The following is a 16,236-nucleotide window of genomic DNA, read 5'->3' as shown; positions in this document are numbered from 1 at the left end:
AGGTTCATCACAAACACTCGAACACGTTTACATTTCTGTGCAGGTTCCAGTGAATGTCACCAGATATTGAGACATGTTCTCTCTCTGGGTGGAAGTGGCCTACATAAACAAATACACCCAGCTGGATGCTCCGTCCCTGGATAATCTCTGACCTTTGCTCAGGCCTTGTTTTGCTGGAGAGAGAGAGTGAGAGAAGCAAACACGCCTCTGCAGCTTGACCAACGATTCCTCTGATCACATTTTATCCAACTTGTTCAGAGAGAATAAGATTCTTTTATTTGTCTTTAGGTTTCAGAGAGAGATGGGAAACAACATGCAACAAAGTTAAGAACTGAAACCGTGATGATGGTTTTTATTTGTTTCTCCCAAAGGATCATAGCACGAAAATATATACTGCTTGCATCCAGAGAGAGATTTTTAAGTGTGTCTTTCTTTTAAATTATAATTCTCATCATCATTATTATTCTTGTTGTGTTCCTGACGAGCAGCTAAGATCAAGTCAGTAGGTTTTCGTTGGTTTTAGCCTCTCAGATATGAGTAATTACTGATTTATACACTTGATACTCAGAACTGGTGTCTTTAATATTTCCCTTAAAAAGAAATTCTCACTACAACCACGTTGAACCTTACTGTTTTTCATTCTGTGCCACTTGTGTGAGTTGTGCGTCTGTGATCAATATTCGGTGTCATACGTCTGCGCCACCTCACTGACGTCCCAGAATCAGGTCGAGGGTTTGTGTTTACCTGCTGAGATGATTATCGTTCTACTCCAGCGGACATGCTCCATGTTTTTGACCCACATTGATGCTGAGTCATGTCAGGTTTTTTTCTGGAAAAACTGCTCCGATGGGACACAAGAAATTCCTCACAGTAAACATCCTCATCACTAGACATGATTGTGCAAACACTCACTGTTCCGATCCCTGGTGACATTCAGCTTCAGTGGAATATGTTGTTTACCAGAGGAGGTGGTTCACCGATCAACTCACTGACCCTCGATCAGTGTCAGAATTAACCTGGTATTATATTAAAGTCCTTTTACTGAAATGTCCTGAATGTAAACGTGAAGTCAATATAACACAGGTGACAAACAGTTGTTCTCTGTGAATCCTCCTCTACGTCGCATTGTGTTTATATTTTATTTAAATAACTATTTTATACATATCATCCTTATACGTACACAGTATTATACAGTTTATAAACATATACCATATTATACTATAGTGCAGTATAGCTTATTTTCTATATTTGTGTATTTTCTTTGTAAATATTTATCATAGGCACAACGTGATTATACAATGAGAAATAAAATCTTTATTTATTTGCTGTTATTACTTTTAAAAGCAACGTCTTCATGTTGATAGACGCCTGTAGACAAACAGTTGTTCTCTGTGAATCCTCTACATCACATTGTGTTTATATATTTTATTTAAATAACTTTATCTTATATATATCAGCCTTATATTTACACAGTATTATATAGTTTATAAATATATACTATTCTATTCTTCTTCTATATTTGTATATGTCATTTGTAAATATTTATTATAACACAAATAACATCTTTATTTATTTACTGTTATTACTTCTTAAAATAAAAAATCTAAATCTTTATTTCTCTGGAGGAAATGAAACTGTCGTCATCGCGCCCCCTACAGGTCGTCGTGTGCAGCGCGCTCACCGGAAGCCACGTGTGTTCCTCCTCCCACGTGTGTTCCTGAGATGTCTCCTCGTCTCTAGCCTCGTTTTCGTTGCTTCGCGTGTTTCTCTCCTCCGGGTTCCGACATGTCGGGGAAGTCTGAGCTGAAAATCAACTCGCAGTTTGCGCAGAAATACGAGAAATACCGACAGAGAGAAGAATTACAGCGGCGTAAGTGTGTCGATGCTAACGGGGAAGCTAACCTTAGCAACGTGGGGGGGAAGCGTCGTTAGCTTCAGTTGTTTAAATCTGTAGTTTTTAATAAAACCCGGTGAAGAACGTGACGATCTGGTGTTAGATCTAAACAAACGGAGTCAGGAGATAGAGTTTCACTTCATTCTCGTGAAGTAGCTCAAAGTTAAAGACACAATAACAAACACATGACGTTGAATTCACATTAGAAGTGAGCGATCACAGCTCTGCTCAGCCATTGTGCGCTAATGTCATCTTATTTATTCATTTAGATTTGAAAACAAACCGATCACAGCTCCTCACATGTTCACATGTTCATTTATTATTGTGTTGACATTTTAAAGATGAGATGAGATCATTATTCTTATGACAATAAATAGTCACAGCAGCTGTCGCTCCTTTTCAGCCTTTTATAATTTATACTCTATATTTTGTTACATCCCCTTCTAAATTCACATTTTTAAAATCAGTCAAATCTCCGCACTGTGGGACCAGTAAAGGATCATCTTATTTTATCTTATCTCATAAATCCCCTGTTGATTTCTGTCAAGCCTCCAAATATGAAAAGGAAATTAAACACAAGCTTGGGCTGCACACAGGAAGCAGTATTATTGTTTTTAACTGTCAAACCTTAGATACGCTCCACGCTGCAAACACGACTTTCATTATTTATCATTTACTCAAACCTGAAGTATTAACTTAAGAGGCTGCACAGTCGGTTTCCGTCAGACGATCAGTGTTTGGCACAAAAAGAAGGAAACAAAGGAAAAAGAAATGAAAACAAATTCAGCAAAGAATGAAGAGAGAAAGAAAAGAGAACGGTGTGTAACTTGTTGACGTCATCTTTCTGTGTCCTGCAGTGAAGGACAGATACGGAGACCGAGGGGACGACAGTGACTCTGAGACGTCTGAGTCCAGCTCTGATGACAGTGAAGTGGTCGGCATCGATTCTTCCTCCGTCTGTTTGTGGACAAAACTTTCTCACTGATGTTGTCTGACTGTTATCTGCCCCTCCCCCCCCCTTCTCTCAGGAGCTCGACCCCGCAGTCGAAAGAGACTTTTACAGAACGTTGTCACTGCTGAAGAAGAAAGATCCGAAGATCTACGAGAAAGATGCCACGTTCTACTCCGAAGGTAACGGACAGTCGGTGGCGTTGCCTTCACGGTGTGTGGGACGTTTTTTTTTATTTCTGGTGAAGAGATGATGAGAAACAATCTCTCGGTTTCAGGAGCGTCCACCAGTGACGAGAAGCCCTCGACTTCACAGAGAGCAGCGAAGCCCATGTATCTGAAGGACTACGAACGGAAAGTCATACTGGAAAGAGAAGGGTGAGCGAGCTCCATCATTTACAGCGTTCGTCAGGAGCACAACCAGACGGGTCCGATATATAAAATCTGTCCGATCTTCAGGAGTTCCAGCAACTTTTTAATCGCATGAAATCTTTCTGATCTGTGTTGATATTCAGGAGATTTGGAAATTTTGCGTCTTGAAAAAACATCTTATTGTTATTTTACAGAAAATATGAAGACGATGACGACAGCGACGACGAGGAGGCCGCCATGAGAAGAGAGGTAGACAAACCTATACGTTTTTCATTTGGTCATTTCGCTGCCTCTCGATCTTTGCGCGCGTCAGATAGTTCAAAATGTTTTTTCCTCGACAGAGAGCAGCCTCTCCGAGCTACATCCAAGAACAGAAGCACCTGAAGGAAAGGTGAGGCTCAGACCATCTAGAAAGTGTGCTGCAGTATCGCTCACGGGCTATTTACAGAAACTTACACCTCTCGCCAGCTTCCGGAAGTTCATCCAGGACAGTGATGAGGAGGACGAGGCCGTCGAGGGGGACGAAAGATCCCAGCTGCTGACGAGGAGGATCAAAACACAGGAGGAGAAGGTCAGACGCTGGAACTGGCTGCTCCTCTTGAAAATAATACAAAAGCATCACAGCTCAGGTTAAACGTGTTCGTGTCTGTTTGTAGGATGAAGAAGAGGCCGACTACGTGGAATGGCTGAAAGGTCAGGCTGAGTTGGACGGTCCTGAGGAGGTGAAGGACATGGTGAGTGTCTGCGTGTAGACGAGAGAGCGAAAGAACTTCCTGTTGGAACAAATAAACATTTTATCGCTGGTTTGTGTTGGGACAGAAATACCTGAGGGACTACTGGAATGACCCGGAGCTGGATGAGAAGGAGTGCTTCCTGAGAGACTACATGCTTAACAAGGGCTACCTGGAGGATGGGGAGGACGGGGATGATCGGTACGTCTCCGCGTGGATCTGCGTTTGCTTTCTCGGCCTGTGACTTGAAGGTGTGTGTTTAAATCCTCCTGGTACGTTCAGGATCCCAACTTACGACGAGGTGGTCCAGGATGATCTGGATGATTCTGAGGAGGAAGGGGAGACGTTCTTGCAGCGGCAGGAAGACTTTGAGAGAAGCTACAACTTCCGCTTCGAAGAGCCTGACGCCACGCAGATCAAGACCTACCCCCGCACCATCGCCACGTCCGTGCGTTCCAAAGACGACCGGAGAAAACGCAAAAGGGAGGAAGTGAAAGAAAGAAAGCAAAAGGTTTCACATCTAATCAAGCTCTTGATCTCTATATATAAACCTTTTCTGCTTCTCAGCCGCCCTCGGTTATCGCTAACCTCTGTCTCTCAACTATTTCAGGAAAAGGAGCAGAAGCAGCAGCAGCTGAAGCAGCTGAAGAACTTGAAGCGCAACGAGATAGTGGAGAAGCTGAAGAAGCTTCAGGAGCTGACGGGCAACGAGCAGCTGGCCTTCAGTCAGGTCGACCTGGAGGGAGACTTCAACCCACAGCAACACGACCAGCTCATGCAGGTGGGTGTACGCACACACTCGGGCATTAGCAGCCCCTCGTCCTGACTCTCGTCTACGTCAACATGTGTCGTCAAGCAGTCGGGAACTGTTGTGTGTCGATGTCGCAAAACGTTGAAAACTCCGTAAGATGATGTAATTTGTTTTAGATGTTTTCATCAGAATATTAATGTAAAAGTGTCTAATGTGTTTGTTTTGATCCTCCGCTCAGATAACCTCCCTCTGAGGTGACACAGATGCATCATGGGAGTAATTAAACACAGGTGTGTGCTACCTAGCTCACACAGGTGCACTGTGTCGTTGGCTGAGTGCACGAGCAGCTGCTTCCTAATTTTCGAGGTCACGGTGTTAAAGCCTGACTGCTGCCGATCACCACACTGCTCCTCATCAAGAGAGCGCTCCCAAACCTTTCTCCTTTTCCTCGCAGAAATTCTTCGGAGATGAATATTACGGAGGAGAAGAAGAAGAAAAGCCTCAGTTTGATGATGACGATGATGAAGGTAGGCCTTGTGTTTTCTTCACACTGGTTTGTGCAGCATTGTCGAGCTTTGAATGAGGACTCGGGTTCCGTTCGAGGGGGAGCTGGAGATTTAAACATTTGCAAACAATCTGTTGTGGTAAATGTTCGAGTTGTATGAACGTGTCGAGGTGAACTGTGGCGTCTTGTGTGTTCAGAGCACTGGAACTGGGACACGTGGACAGGAGAGGGACAAGAAGACGTCTACGGTGAAGAGGAAGATGGGCAGCAACATGCTGCCTCTGGGCCACACTGCGACGATGATGACTTCATTGTGAGTCTTTCTGAAAAGCTTTTTTTTTTTTTTTTTCATCCTCCGCTCCGCTGCCACGATCACTCACTCAGAGTTCATCCTGTCGCAATAGATGGACGCAGACTTCGACCCGAGTCAGCAGACTGCCTCCAAGAAGAAGAAGAAAAAGGAGAGGAAGAAGATGAAGAAAGAGGATATGCCACAGATGGGCAAAAAGAGGAAGAAGTCTCACTTTGCCGAGGTCATCACCCAAAACAAGCCTGTGTTTGATCCTCGTAAGTGTCCCGTGTCTCCTGCCAGGTAGAATGCGTGCTGTGGTTGTTACCTCACTTACGGCTGCTTGTATTTCAGAGGAGAAGAGCTTTGAGCAGTACCTGGATGAGTACTACAAGCTGGACTATGAGGACATTATAGACGACCTCCCCTGCAGGTTTCGCTACAGACAGGTCCTCGCCAACGACTTCGGTCTCTCCACAGAGGAGGTGAGAGCAGCAGCAGCATTTTCAAGGGATTTGCGAGCAGTCGGGTGTTTTGTGTAGAATGTGGAGAGAATGGATGTTGGTGAATGCTGCAGTGATGAGTCTTGAGGTGAATGAACTGGTATTGCTTCCCTCCGGGGAAAAGCTCTGACCAGGGAATGATCTCACTTTTAATCTTCTCTCTGAGCAGGACACACGCTGATGAGATAAAGCCACAAGAACAGTCTCTAAACATTCTGACCAAATGTGTTTCAGAGAGACGTAAATGATCCGTACTTTTAATAAACGTGGTTCTTTCTTCAGATTTTACATGCAAACGACACGGAGCTGAACCGATGGTGCTCTCTGAAGAAGACCTGCATGTTCAGGTACTGCCAACGTCCTAGAAGGTTTTACAACTTGTTTCTGTTCTCATGTCATTTACCGCACGTGAATCCTTTCCTTCCTCTGTCAGGACTGACCGAGAGGAGGCAAGTGATTTGAAAAACTATAAAATCAAGGCCCAGAATGAAAAGAAGAGGAAAGAAATCCTGAGCTCCGTTTATGCTGAGTGAGTAAAACACAATTAAACCAACTAACCAATAATAAATTCACCTGCTCTGTAATAATTGTGTGAATTTAACCTACAGGGAAGATGAGGAGTCGGCAGACGCTAAAACTAAGGTCGGGAAGAAGAGGAGAGATCGTCTGAAGAACGCTGAGAAGCAAAGTACATCAGCTGAGGACGGTGAGGCAGGCTCCGCCGTGGACTCAGCTGACGAGACACTTGCTCAGGCTCTTGGAGAGGGCGACAGCATGGAAGGAGAAGAGGAGGAGGAGGAAGAGTTCCTGATCCCCAAGAAAAAGACGAAACAGGAAGAGGAACCACAGGCTGCTGCTGCAGATCAAGTCGACGAGGTGAAAAACACGACCGAGAAGCCAAACTGGTCCAAGAAGAAGCACAAGCGCCCGGGTGGACGCCTCATATCCGGGCGCTGCAGGGTGACGATCGGCGGCCGGGAGTTCAGTCGACAGAGACTGAAGGCTTACGGTCTGAACCCCAAGAGACTGCACTTCAGACAGCTCGGCAGACAAAGACGGAAAGAAAGGGAGAAGAGAGAGAAGCAGAAGAACAAAGAGTGATAACGGCTCCTGCTGACACACTCGTTTTTATGATTAAAGAGATAAATACATTTTGGTTCACGTCACTTGTGTGATCACCTCACATGGACCTTTAGATTTCAACACATATTTTTACCTGCAACATTTACTGTTGAAAATTCCTGCACATTCTGGGACCAGTGGTGAGTTCAGCCAGTTGCTTTCATAGTGTGAACGTTTATATTTCATCATCTGTGGTTATCTTGCAGGTGAAGTGTGATTTAGACCTGGTGTGTATTGGTAATATCAAAACATGCTTGTGCTCGTGGTTTGAACCTGATGGATGAAAGCAATAAAATAAGGTCACACTCCCATTGTGTGGTTTAGAGTGGAGTGATGATTGATCCCTGTAGTGTGTGTTCTGCCTCACACTTTATTTTGTGGTTTTACAATATAAGATATTTACTTTCTTTTGGTTTGGTCCAATTTACATTTAAAGATAATTACACAAATACATTAATTCTCTTATTTATTATTCAGTTGTTCACTTTAAATTAATAATTTAACCTTGTGTGCCAACTGACAACACTAATAAAATATGTTGCATATTTATTAAATTAGTAGTTTTCTCAAATTTTTAGTGAAACTGACGTTAACAAAACGATAGCTCTTGTAAATAATGAACAGTCAAACAGTTTGAGGCACTCAGAACAATACGACAGCACGAGAGAGAGAAAACAAAGCACAATAAGACAAGCAAAAGAAAACATTAAAAAAAATAAACGAATATCAAACATACCAGCTCCAGCCTGTTAAAGAACATGTCATGTTCTCACCCCCGTTTAACGAGTTGAGGACGAAGAGGAAAAAAAAGAAAGTGAATTTATTTAAACACAGAAAACGTCAGGTTACATCAAATTTACTTTTAGCTTCTCTCACGTTATTGTGATTAATGGGCTGAAACACTCGACGACACCAAGGTACAGCTGAAGTTATTATTGTCACTGCAACGACCAGTCTGATGGTTAAACTGCTCCGTGGCCGAAAACATTCCACCGACTTGAAAACCTTTTTATCATCATTCATTCTTCTGGACATGGATTGTTTTATTTTTCCTGTGAAGCACTTTGTAACTTCGTTTAGATAAATTCCATACAAACACAATCATTATTATTATTATTAATATTAATATAATTATTATTATCATAGATCACATTAGATCCACAGACTATTATTAGGTCACTTCCCGTACATAACAGCAGGGGGCGGTGTAACGCCGGAGGCTGCTGTGAATTCACCAAAGAAGAAGAGACAGAGCAAAAAATAGGCGCGCACCGGTCTGACGTTTGAATCCCGGAAGTGGCTGCTCGGTAACCGGTCGTGCTGTTTTTCACTTTGTCAACAAAACGTTTGATTCTCACGTGAACTTTGTTCGAATGTTTGCGGAGCGAAGATCGTGAAGTTTCAAGTTTAACACGCGACTCGTTTGATTTCACCGCAGCAGCTTCGTGTTGTTTCCGTGAACGACGTGAGGAAACACAGCGACGCCAACAGCAGAAGTGAGTATTAAAGTACGAGCATTAACAAAATACAACTGAAGTAGAAGTACTCGTCATGCAGAAAGGTACAATTCAGAATAACGAGTAATGAAGTAAAACCTCTAATACTTCTCTAGTTCAGTAAACAACCATGTTCGTGAAAACAGTTTTTAATCAGCTGATTTATGTACCAGGTCTGTTTTATTCTTTTTACTTTGTCTTCTGTTATCTCTCTGTTTTTAAATACTTTGAGTATTAAGTACTCTACTCTACTGCTACCACTTTATTAATGTACTTCAATATCATGAGTGTGTGTTGTGTGAGGAGGTTTAACACTGAATGGATCCGGTTCGTATATTTATAGTTATCTCATCGAAGTATCAGCACTTGTGTGTTTTTACTGATGTGATATTTTCCCTTCAGCGTCTTCGTTGGCTCCCGGCGTCCCCCACGATGGCGAAGGCTCAGAAGTTTCAAGACCTGGAGGAGATGGGGGAGACGTTGTTGGAGTACATCAGCTCCAGCCAGGCTGACAGACTGAAGCGGCTGAAAGCTGGACATCAGTCCCTGTTTGACCAGCACGTGGACACGAAGAGGATTGTGACGCAGATTCTAAAAGGCGAGTGTTCAGACACTCTTGGTTCTGTTGAGCTGTCATTGTTGTCACAGTGCAGCGCAGCATCTGTTGCACCACATTATATTGTTCACCTCCAGATTTGTCTGTCTCGCTTTACGACGTTGACATCCGTCTCATCGCTTTCCTTCACCCACAGAAGAGGCTCAGATCGAGGAGAGTGTGAGTCAGAGGCTGCTGGACATGGAGGAGGAGAAGCAGCAGAGAGACAGGGAGCTGGACAGTCTGGAGGAACAGCTGAGGCAGTGCATCGCCAAGAGCCAGATCACTGACTCGGAATTGCAGTATCTTTTTTTTTTGTGTTTGGAATGTTAAGAGTCTCTTTTAAAGTGTGATTTATAAATTCTGTCTGGCTGCATTCGCTGTTTTCTGTGTTAGCGTCCTTAACCCGCCTCCAGGTTTCTGAAGGGAGAGCTGGAGAGCGTGAGAAACACTGAACACCAGCTTGAGTCTCTTCAGAGCGAAGTGGACGAAGACACCACCGAGGTTATCCCTTCAGCAGTGTGAGTACTTGTGTCCTTTCCGTCTTTTCGTTTGAGATACTGCGAACAGAAATTGAAGGAGGCAGAATCGGGAATTGTTTATTCATAACCGTGTGGAATGTTTAACTGTGTGGATCATCTTCTAATAAAAAAACAGAGGCTTTAGTTTTTATTTCAGTTTGAAGCGTCTCGTAGTAACGGGCGAATCAGCTTTGCACCTGAAGCTACCTCGATATCCGTTAAAGTATTGTTTGATGTATTTTCTACATACCATCTGCTGCAGGTATGTGGCTCAGGTGTACTACCTAATAACCAAGATCAAGTGGGAATATGATGCCCCACCCAACACGTTAAAAGGAGGTATGGTCTTACTCTGTGTGGTTGTGCATGTATTCACAGTATCTTGTGTGTTGTGTCCAACAATGGGGCTTCACTTTGTGCGTTGTCTCTTCTTGCAGTGCACTATGGCGCAGACCTGGCAACCCCCATCAACATTGACACGTCAGCGCAGTCTCGGAGTAACGTAAGCGACCGGTTGTGGGGCTTTGTCAGCACTAAATGGTAGACGGAGGATGGTGGTGTGGTCAGGCACGTTGTGTACACTATGTGTTTGTGTGTTTGTTGAATTCTTATTGTCAGTATAACATGTATATTGTTCTAAAAGATTAAATCTTTCAGACCAATGGTTCAGTAGTTTCTATTGATATCTATCTATCCATTCATTCGTTATAGTCTTTAAAAGTCTTGAAGTTAAATTGTTGAAACCTGCTGTCAGACAAGGCCGAGTGCAGGTCGGTCACTAGGTGGCGCTGCAGAGCTATTCAGGGCTGAAGTGCGATCATGTAAATATGTTTAAATGCCAACATGGTTTCCTCAGAGCAACACAAACTCACATGACTCGAGCTGAAGGCAGAGAGATGAAAGCTCTGTGAGGGTTTTAGAGGCTTTAGTCTTCAGAACCTTTTCTTCACTTCATCATCATCACCAGTCGTGTACCAGATGTCTTCTTATTACTACATTTTAAATGATCTCGACTAATTATATTACAGTTGATGTCTTTGCAATAATACTAATAGTAATATTAGCTTTAATAATCATCTGAGATTGGCTTCAGCCCCACGAGACCCTCAAAGTAGAAGTGGAACAGATAACTCATGGACTGATTTACAATATCTTTCTTCACTCAGTGACCTTTACAATTTTACTACTACAGGCAGAGGTTTACTATTATAACTAATATATTTTTACCTGAATGTTCCTCACTTATACTTCATCTTTTTATCCATCTCCTTTATAACAAACTATTTAAACATTTACTTTTGGTTTATTATTTATTCTGTTTTTATTCCGGCAGTTTATTGATTCAGCGAATTATCAGTAAATGTCACGTTATTATTTATCTTACGTTTAAAGACTGATTATTGCTCCTGAGAGAAGGTTGTGGTTTTAAAACACGTTTTATAAATCTGAGGTGGATCGATCATGTGTTCAACCTCCTCACTGTGACTTCAAGGTCCAGTGTGTAGGATTTAGGTGAACGGGAACTATTGGCAGAAACTTAATGTAGAATAATCCTCATGATGTTTTCACTGGTTCATTTAATCTAAATTATATGAATTGTAGTTTTCTTCACCCCCAGAAAAGACCCTTTATATTAAAATACTTTATATTTACATCGAGGGGACCCTCTCTACGGAGGCATAATAGAAGTGAGCATGAAACCTTATATCAGTAATGAGACAGCGATTCTCTGATACGACTTCATATCTAGATAATGTCCACAAACTTTGTCTGCAATGCAAAGCACTTGATTGGATCTGTTATGATTTGCCCCCCTCTCTACTGAGGTGTGAAACTTTTGCGCCCTCTTCAGAAGCCACGGCTGCACCTCTGCAGCTCGGTGCACGGTGGGCGGGATGACTGTGTCAGAGAGGCTCATAGTCACACGTACCATAACTTGTAAGAACCGCACACCCACGAGTGGTTTCCTTACGATAAACAGCATCGAGGCATCGGGTTTTTTTTTTCCTGCAAATTCGTCGGTTCCTCAACGCGTCAATGTCTAGTGGTTTAACAGGTGGTTTACACTGAGGCGGCGGGTTTGTTATTTAGAATCAAGCGCCTTACGGCTCTGTTTCCTTTGCAACTGAGGCTTGTTTGGACTTTTTTTTAATATCTTTAATATGTTCTAAAAAATGTAATAAGTCAATATACCAAATGAAATGTAGTCACTTTATCTTAATGTGTGAAGAACAAGGACTTAATGTTTTTCCTGTTATTGACATTGAGGTTTCTTCTGCTGTTTATGATGTTTACATTAATATTTTTTATTTTTCTGTAAGGAGAGTCGTCCAGCGAGACATGAAACAAACCTCGAGTTAAACATAATTCACATATGTTTATTCAGTGCACATATAAAACAGACATAACTTAAAATGATTCTTTTTTTCTTTTTTTTTACATTAATGCAGCTCAAACAAAGGTACAGATATTTACAAAGTGTGTTTTAAAAAAAAAAAAAAAAAACTCAGTGAAAATATATTTTATTTCTTTACATTTATATACAGTCATGAAATCAGTCTCCCACTGATCTGAAAGACGAGATTATATTTATCCTCATGTCTCGTCCTAAAAATAGGTGAATCACATCACTTCGTGGTGAGGTGAAGTTTATCCCAACTACAAAGCTCTGGAGACTCGAGCATGTAACTGTGATATTGCAGTTTGTTAAACCAAAAAGGCGTCAGCAAACCTCCACTGTCGGCCTTTATTGCTTTTACTCATTCATCATGTGTCGCTACACATGTCAGGGGACCTCCAGAGCTGCAAACCACCCAGAGCCAGCTCGCCAATATGACGTCTTCAGAGCGTCTCCAGCCCACGGAGCCTCTGATGTCGGTGGGGGAGGACCTCTCCCCAGCATCCGCGCTGACCAACGCTCACATGGTAGAAATTACATGGCTGCAGAGTTTGGGTGTGGATGCTCCGTGTTTGTAACCACGTGTGATTATACGCTGCACAGGGAGCAGAGATAAGGATAAATGGCTCCGGCCCTCGTCTATCAGATGTTCAGCGTGGTGGGCTGCATTTATCCACACACGGTTCTTTAACTTCATAAAGTGAAATGACATTTTTGCCAGATGGAACTTCCTCTGACAAATACTGGCCCTGTTTTGTCCAAAGAGACAAATTTAATACTAGTTTTTCACGAGATTAATGTTTTTCATGATCATACAATAACAGAGAACATGCAAAGAAAATGTTTTTTTTTTTAAAGTTACTCTTTCTCCCAATGTGGACATTTATCACACACGTCTAGCTTATGTTCCTCGTGAAGACCAAAAATAACCGAAACTGTGACGCAGTGCAACATAACGCTTCAGCCCTTCTCAGGTCTGCTCCACCGGAGCACGTGAGTGGCCCAGTTTTTAGTCTGACTGTTTGCTCTCAGGGCGAAGCCGTGTGTCATGTCTTGCTCATCCTGGGATAGATGGCTTTGATCGTTGAGGGTGTCAAGTTACCGGAGGACACCGTCGTCTCCAGCCCCTCCAGCCTGTGAGAGGCCGCGTCGGTCTTACTGGTGCTGCACTCCAGGAAAGGAATCCCGATCTTCTTCACTTGTCCGTCTTTTGTCAGGAGGCAGGGTCGGCAGAGCAGCCTGATGATGGCCTTCCTCATGTCCTTGCTGGTCAGCGTGTAGATGATGGGGTTGAGGAGGGAGTTGAACATGGCGATGCCCAGGAAGTAGTCGGCCTTGAAGAGCACGTCGCAGCTTTTGGCCGGACAGCAGAAGTCGAGCAGCAGGAAGATGAAGAGGGGCAGCCAACATGCGATGAAGACTCCCAGGACGATGGTGACCGTCTTCAGCAGCGCCATGTACTTCTGGGACTTGCGGTAGAGGCCTTTGCGCTGGGGAACCGAAGCCAGGCGCTGAGTGTTGGACTTGACAATGCGGAAGATGCGGACGTAGAGCACCACGATGGACATGAGGATGGCGCTGAAGACGGTGATGCAGAAGAGGATGTAGCTTTTGGCGTAGAGCGGCAGGACCGTGGAGCACTGGTCCAGCTGTCCCATACAGTTCCAGCCCAGGACGGGCAGGACCCCCAGGAACACGGACAACACCCAGCTCGCTCCAATCAGAGCAAACATGCGCCCCTGCTTGTCCCCCTGGTACGGCTTCATCCTCACCATGGTGACGTGGCGCTCGATGGCGATGGCCAGCAGGCTGATGACCGAGGCGGCCAACATGATGAACACACCCCCCTCCCTCAGGAACCACAGCACGGGGGTCATCTGTAGCGTTTTGGCCCCTGATGTTATGAGGTTCACCATGTAGGTGAAACCTGCGAGCAGGTCGGAGAGGGTCAAGTTGCCCAGTAAGTAGTACATGGGCACATGGAATTTCTTGTTCTTCCAGATGGCGATTAGCACCACAGCATTTTCTACAACGATGAGCAAGCAGACCAGCAGGAACACGATGGCCTCTGGTTTGAGTCCGTCCTTGTACTTGTTCTCCTTCAGCTTGCCCGTGTAGTTGTAGTGGTCCAAGATGACCTTGTTGCTCTGGTACGCGTGAAACATCGTCATCAGGTATCCTGAGGAGGGGGACGCTGTGATCGCAGACGGGGCCACAGCAGCGTAGGCAGCATGGGAGGACTCTGTCATATTAAGTATTTCCCACAAGTCAGTGCTTTTTTTTTTTTTCCTTCTCTTCCTGTTTCTCAAATCAGATCCACAGATAGTTTGTCATCCAGTCCTCAGGTTGTGCATTATTTCTTCTTTCTTTTGATGTGAAAGTTTCAAAACAGACTCACACAGAAAAGTTCCTTTTGAAGCTGTAAAATAGGATTTCCTGTGGTTTTAAAATTGTCCTCCTTAAAAAAAAAAAAAAAAAAAACACTTTTTTCGATGCCGGGGCAGAAGCACTAGGAGGCGATGAGAGCCAGTCTGCGTAAAACCAGAGGAGAAGAAAGTTAGTGGCAGGAAATAAACACGTCAGGGGAGAATTGAAAAGAAGTAGCAACGGTCTCCAACAGCCGGAGAGTAAAGAGATAATTAACACATAATTGCGATCTTATCAATTTGAATAATGAGGGGGGGAACCCTCTGATAAGGGAAATGGCGACTCCCAGAACTTTTCTTGCACGAGGACAAATGTTCAACATTTAAGCCAGAATGTTCAAACATCAAGTGTAAAACGAAGAAAGTTTAAAATCTGAGCCAAAGTTTAAATCGAACTTTTTCATCAATCTTTAGACTTTAGTGTTTTCCTCCCACTTAAGACTCAAACACCCTTTTTTTTTCTTTTTTTTTACAAATAAACAAGAAATCAACCCGCAGCTTATTAATTATCATTCATGCGTAATTATGCGTAAATACGCATTGCGCATCCAAACCGGTAATTCCATTTCATAAGCGACAGACCTTACCGAATACTTTCTTTATATTTAAGTCCATTTTTGAATTACTCACAGGAAACCGTGAAACGTTTCAGTAAATGTGTGACTATGAAGTAAAACATCACAATTATCCATCCGTGCTCGTGCGTAAAACAATCGCCACTGGCTCTCTGTGAAATCCCTTTAACTGAATCTGCGAGCGGCACCGCCACACTTCACGACCCTGTCCGGATATTACCGGACCAACACGTTAGGAAAGAACTTCAGCACGCACCTGTAAAACTTTGTAAATATCCAGTGAGACTTCGCAGCAGCGGAGGAGGAGAGAGGAGGACGCGGGCTCCGTGGATCAGTGCGCACCGCAGCGACAGTGTGGTGTGCGAGTGGAGCAGGGCAGGACTCGACACGCAGAGGGTTGGTCTTTAATGATTGTGCCCTTCAACGATTTTCTCCCTCCTTCTCCTGCATGACCCTTCAAACACTGTGCCCCCCCTACCTCCCTCCCTCCCTCCCTCCCTCCTTCACCACCCGAGATCTGGCCTCAGGAGGAACTGCAGCTCCATGACAGATCGAGATTGAGATTATGTTTTGTTTCTGAGGAAGAAAGTGAGATCGTCACCTTATCAGTTTTCCCCTCAGGCGCTCGATCCTCCATTGCTTCGTGTTTCTTAAATATGGCAGTGAAGGCTGAACACAGCAGCTGATCATGGCAGCTCCATGCTGTTGATCAGGTTTGTCATGATTATGTGGAATCTCTCTTTCCCAACCATGTTAATATGAGAGAAAACCTCACACCAGCAGAACTGAGCTCAAAACTAAAAGCCACAAGTTAATTTGCCAGTGGAAAAATAGTAATTTGTGAGTGTTTGGTGTGGTCGGGCCTGTCGCACAGAACTAGAAGCCCCACATTTCAGAAAATAGCTTCACTCCTATAGACCTCATCTGTAATTATCTTAAAGCTCCAACATGAAAACAGCAAAAAAAACTTTTCTTTTTCTTTTTTTTTTTTTTGCAGACAGAATTTATTCAACTATGTTTTCTCGGAGGAGTTTTTCAATTAGTAAGAATTACAACATGTACGGTAACAAAAGGTCACATTTCAAAGGGAAACTTTGACGATGATGATGC

The 16,236-nt window shown here is 43.5% G+C and overlaps 3 protein-coding genes and 1 non-coding gene across 4 annotated transcripts; 3 read left to right on the top strand and 1 right to left on the bottom strand.

Moving 5' to 3' along the window:
* Window positions 1–1,661: 1,661 nt before the first annotated feature.
* On the top strand, window positions 1,662–7,426 carry kri1 (KRI1 homolog). The gene is made up of 18 exons (XM_020108311.2): window positions 1,662–1,870; window positions 2,752–2,828; window positions 2,923–3,025; window positions 3,121–3,220; window positions 3,409–3,463; window positions 3,556–3,605; window positions 3,683–3,785; window positions 3,871–3,948; window positions 4,034–4,146; window positions 4,228–4,456; window positions 4,556–4,726; window positions 5,151–5,223; window positions 5,399–5,514; window positions 5,606–5,768; window positions 5,845–5,975; window positions 6,276–6,340; window positions 6,427–6,522; window positions 6,602–7,426. Exons 1-18 carry the CDS (start codon window positions 1,786–1,788, stop codon window positions 7,092–7,094), a joined length of 2,301 nt encoding a protein of 766 aa, XP_019963870.2. The 5' UTR covers window positions 1,662–1,785; the 3' UTR covers window positions 7,095–7,426.
* On the top strand, window positions 6,062–6,162 carry LOC138410014 (Z30 small nucleolar RNA). Its single transcript, XR_011242810.1, has one exon. It is a non-coding gene; the product is annotated as a Z30 small nucleolar RNA (small nucleolar RNA).
* A 944-nt stretch (window positions 7,427–8,370) lies between the features above and the next one.
* On the top strand, window positions 8,371–10,389 carry spc24 (SPC24 component of NDC80 kinetochore complex). Its single transcript, XM_020108310.2, has 6 exons — window positions 8,371–8,611; window positions 9,014–9,209; window positions 9,364–9,508; window positions 9,623–9,727; window positions 9,990–10,066; window positions 10,165–10,389. The coding sequence occupies exons 2-6, from the start codon at window positions 9,044–9,046 to the stop codon at window positions 10,269–10,271; spliced, it is 600 nt and encodes a 199-aa protein (XP_019963869.2). The 5' UTR covers window positions 8,371–8,611; window positions 9,014–9,043; the 3' UTR covers window positions 10,272–10,389.
* Window positions 10,390–12,084: 1,695 nt separating this feature from the next.
* Window positions 12,085–15,702, bottom strand: s1pr5a (sphingosine-1-phosphate receptor 5a). The gene is made up of 2 exons (XM_020108308.2): window positions 15,383–15,702; window positions 12,085–14,656 (listed from the first exon to the last, which is right to left on the bottom strand). Exon 2 carries the CDS (start codon window positions 14,372–14,374, stop codon window positions 13,172–13,174), a length of 1,203 nt encoding a protein of 400 aa, XP_019963867.1. The 5' UTR covers window positions 14,375–14,656; window positions 15,383–15,702; the 3' UTR covers window positions 12,085–13,171.
* Window positions 15,703–16,236: the final 534 nt, after the last annotated feature.

The sequence above is a fragment of the Paralichthys olivaceus genome, chromosome 5, assembly GCF_024713975.1.
Source record: "Paralichthys olivaceus isolate ysfri-2021 chromosome 5, ASM2471397v2, whole genome shotgun sequence".
NCBI classification, from domain to species: Eukaryota; Metazoa; Chordata; class Actinopteri; order Pleuronectiformes; family Paralichthyidae; genus Paralichthys; species Paralichthys olivaceus.
This window is presented reverse-complemented; position numbering and strand designations above follow the sequence as displayed.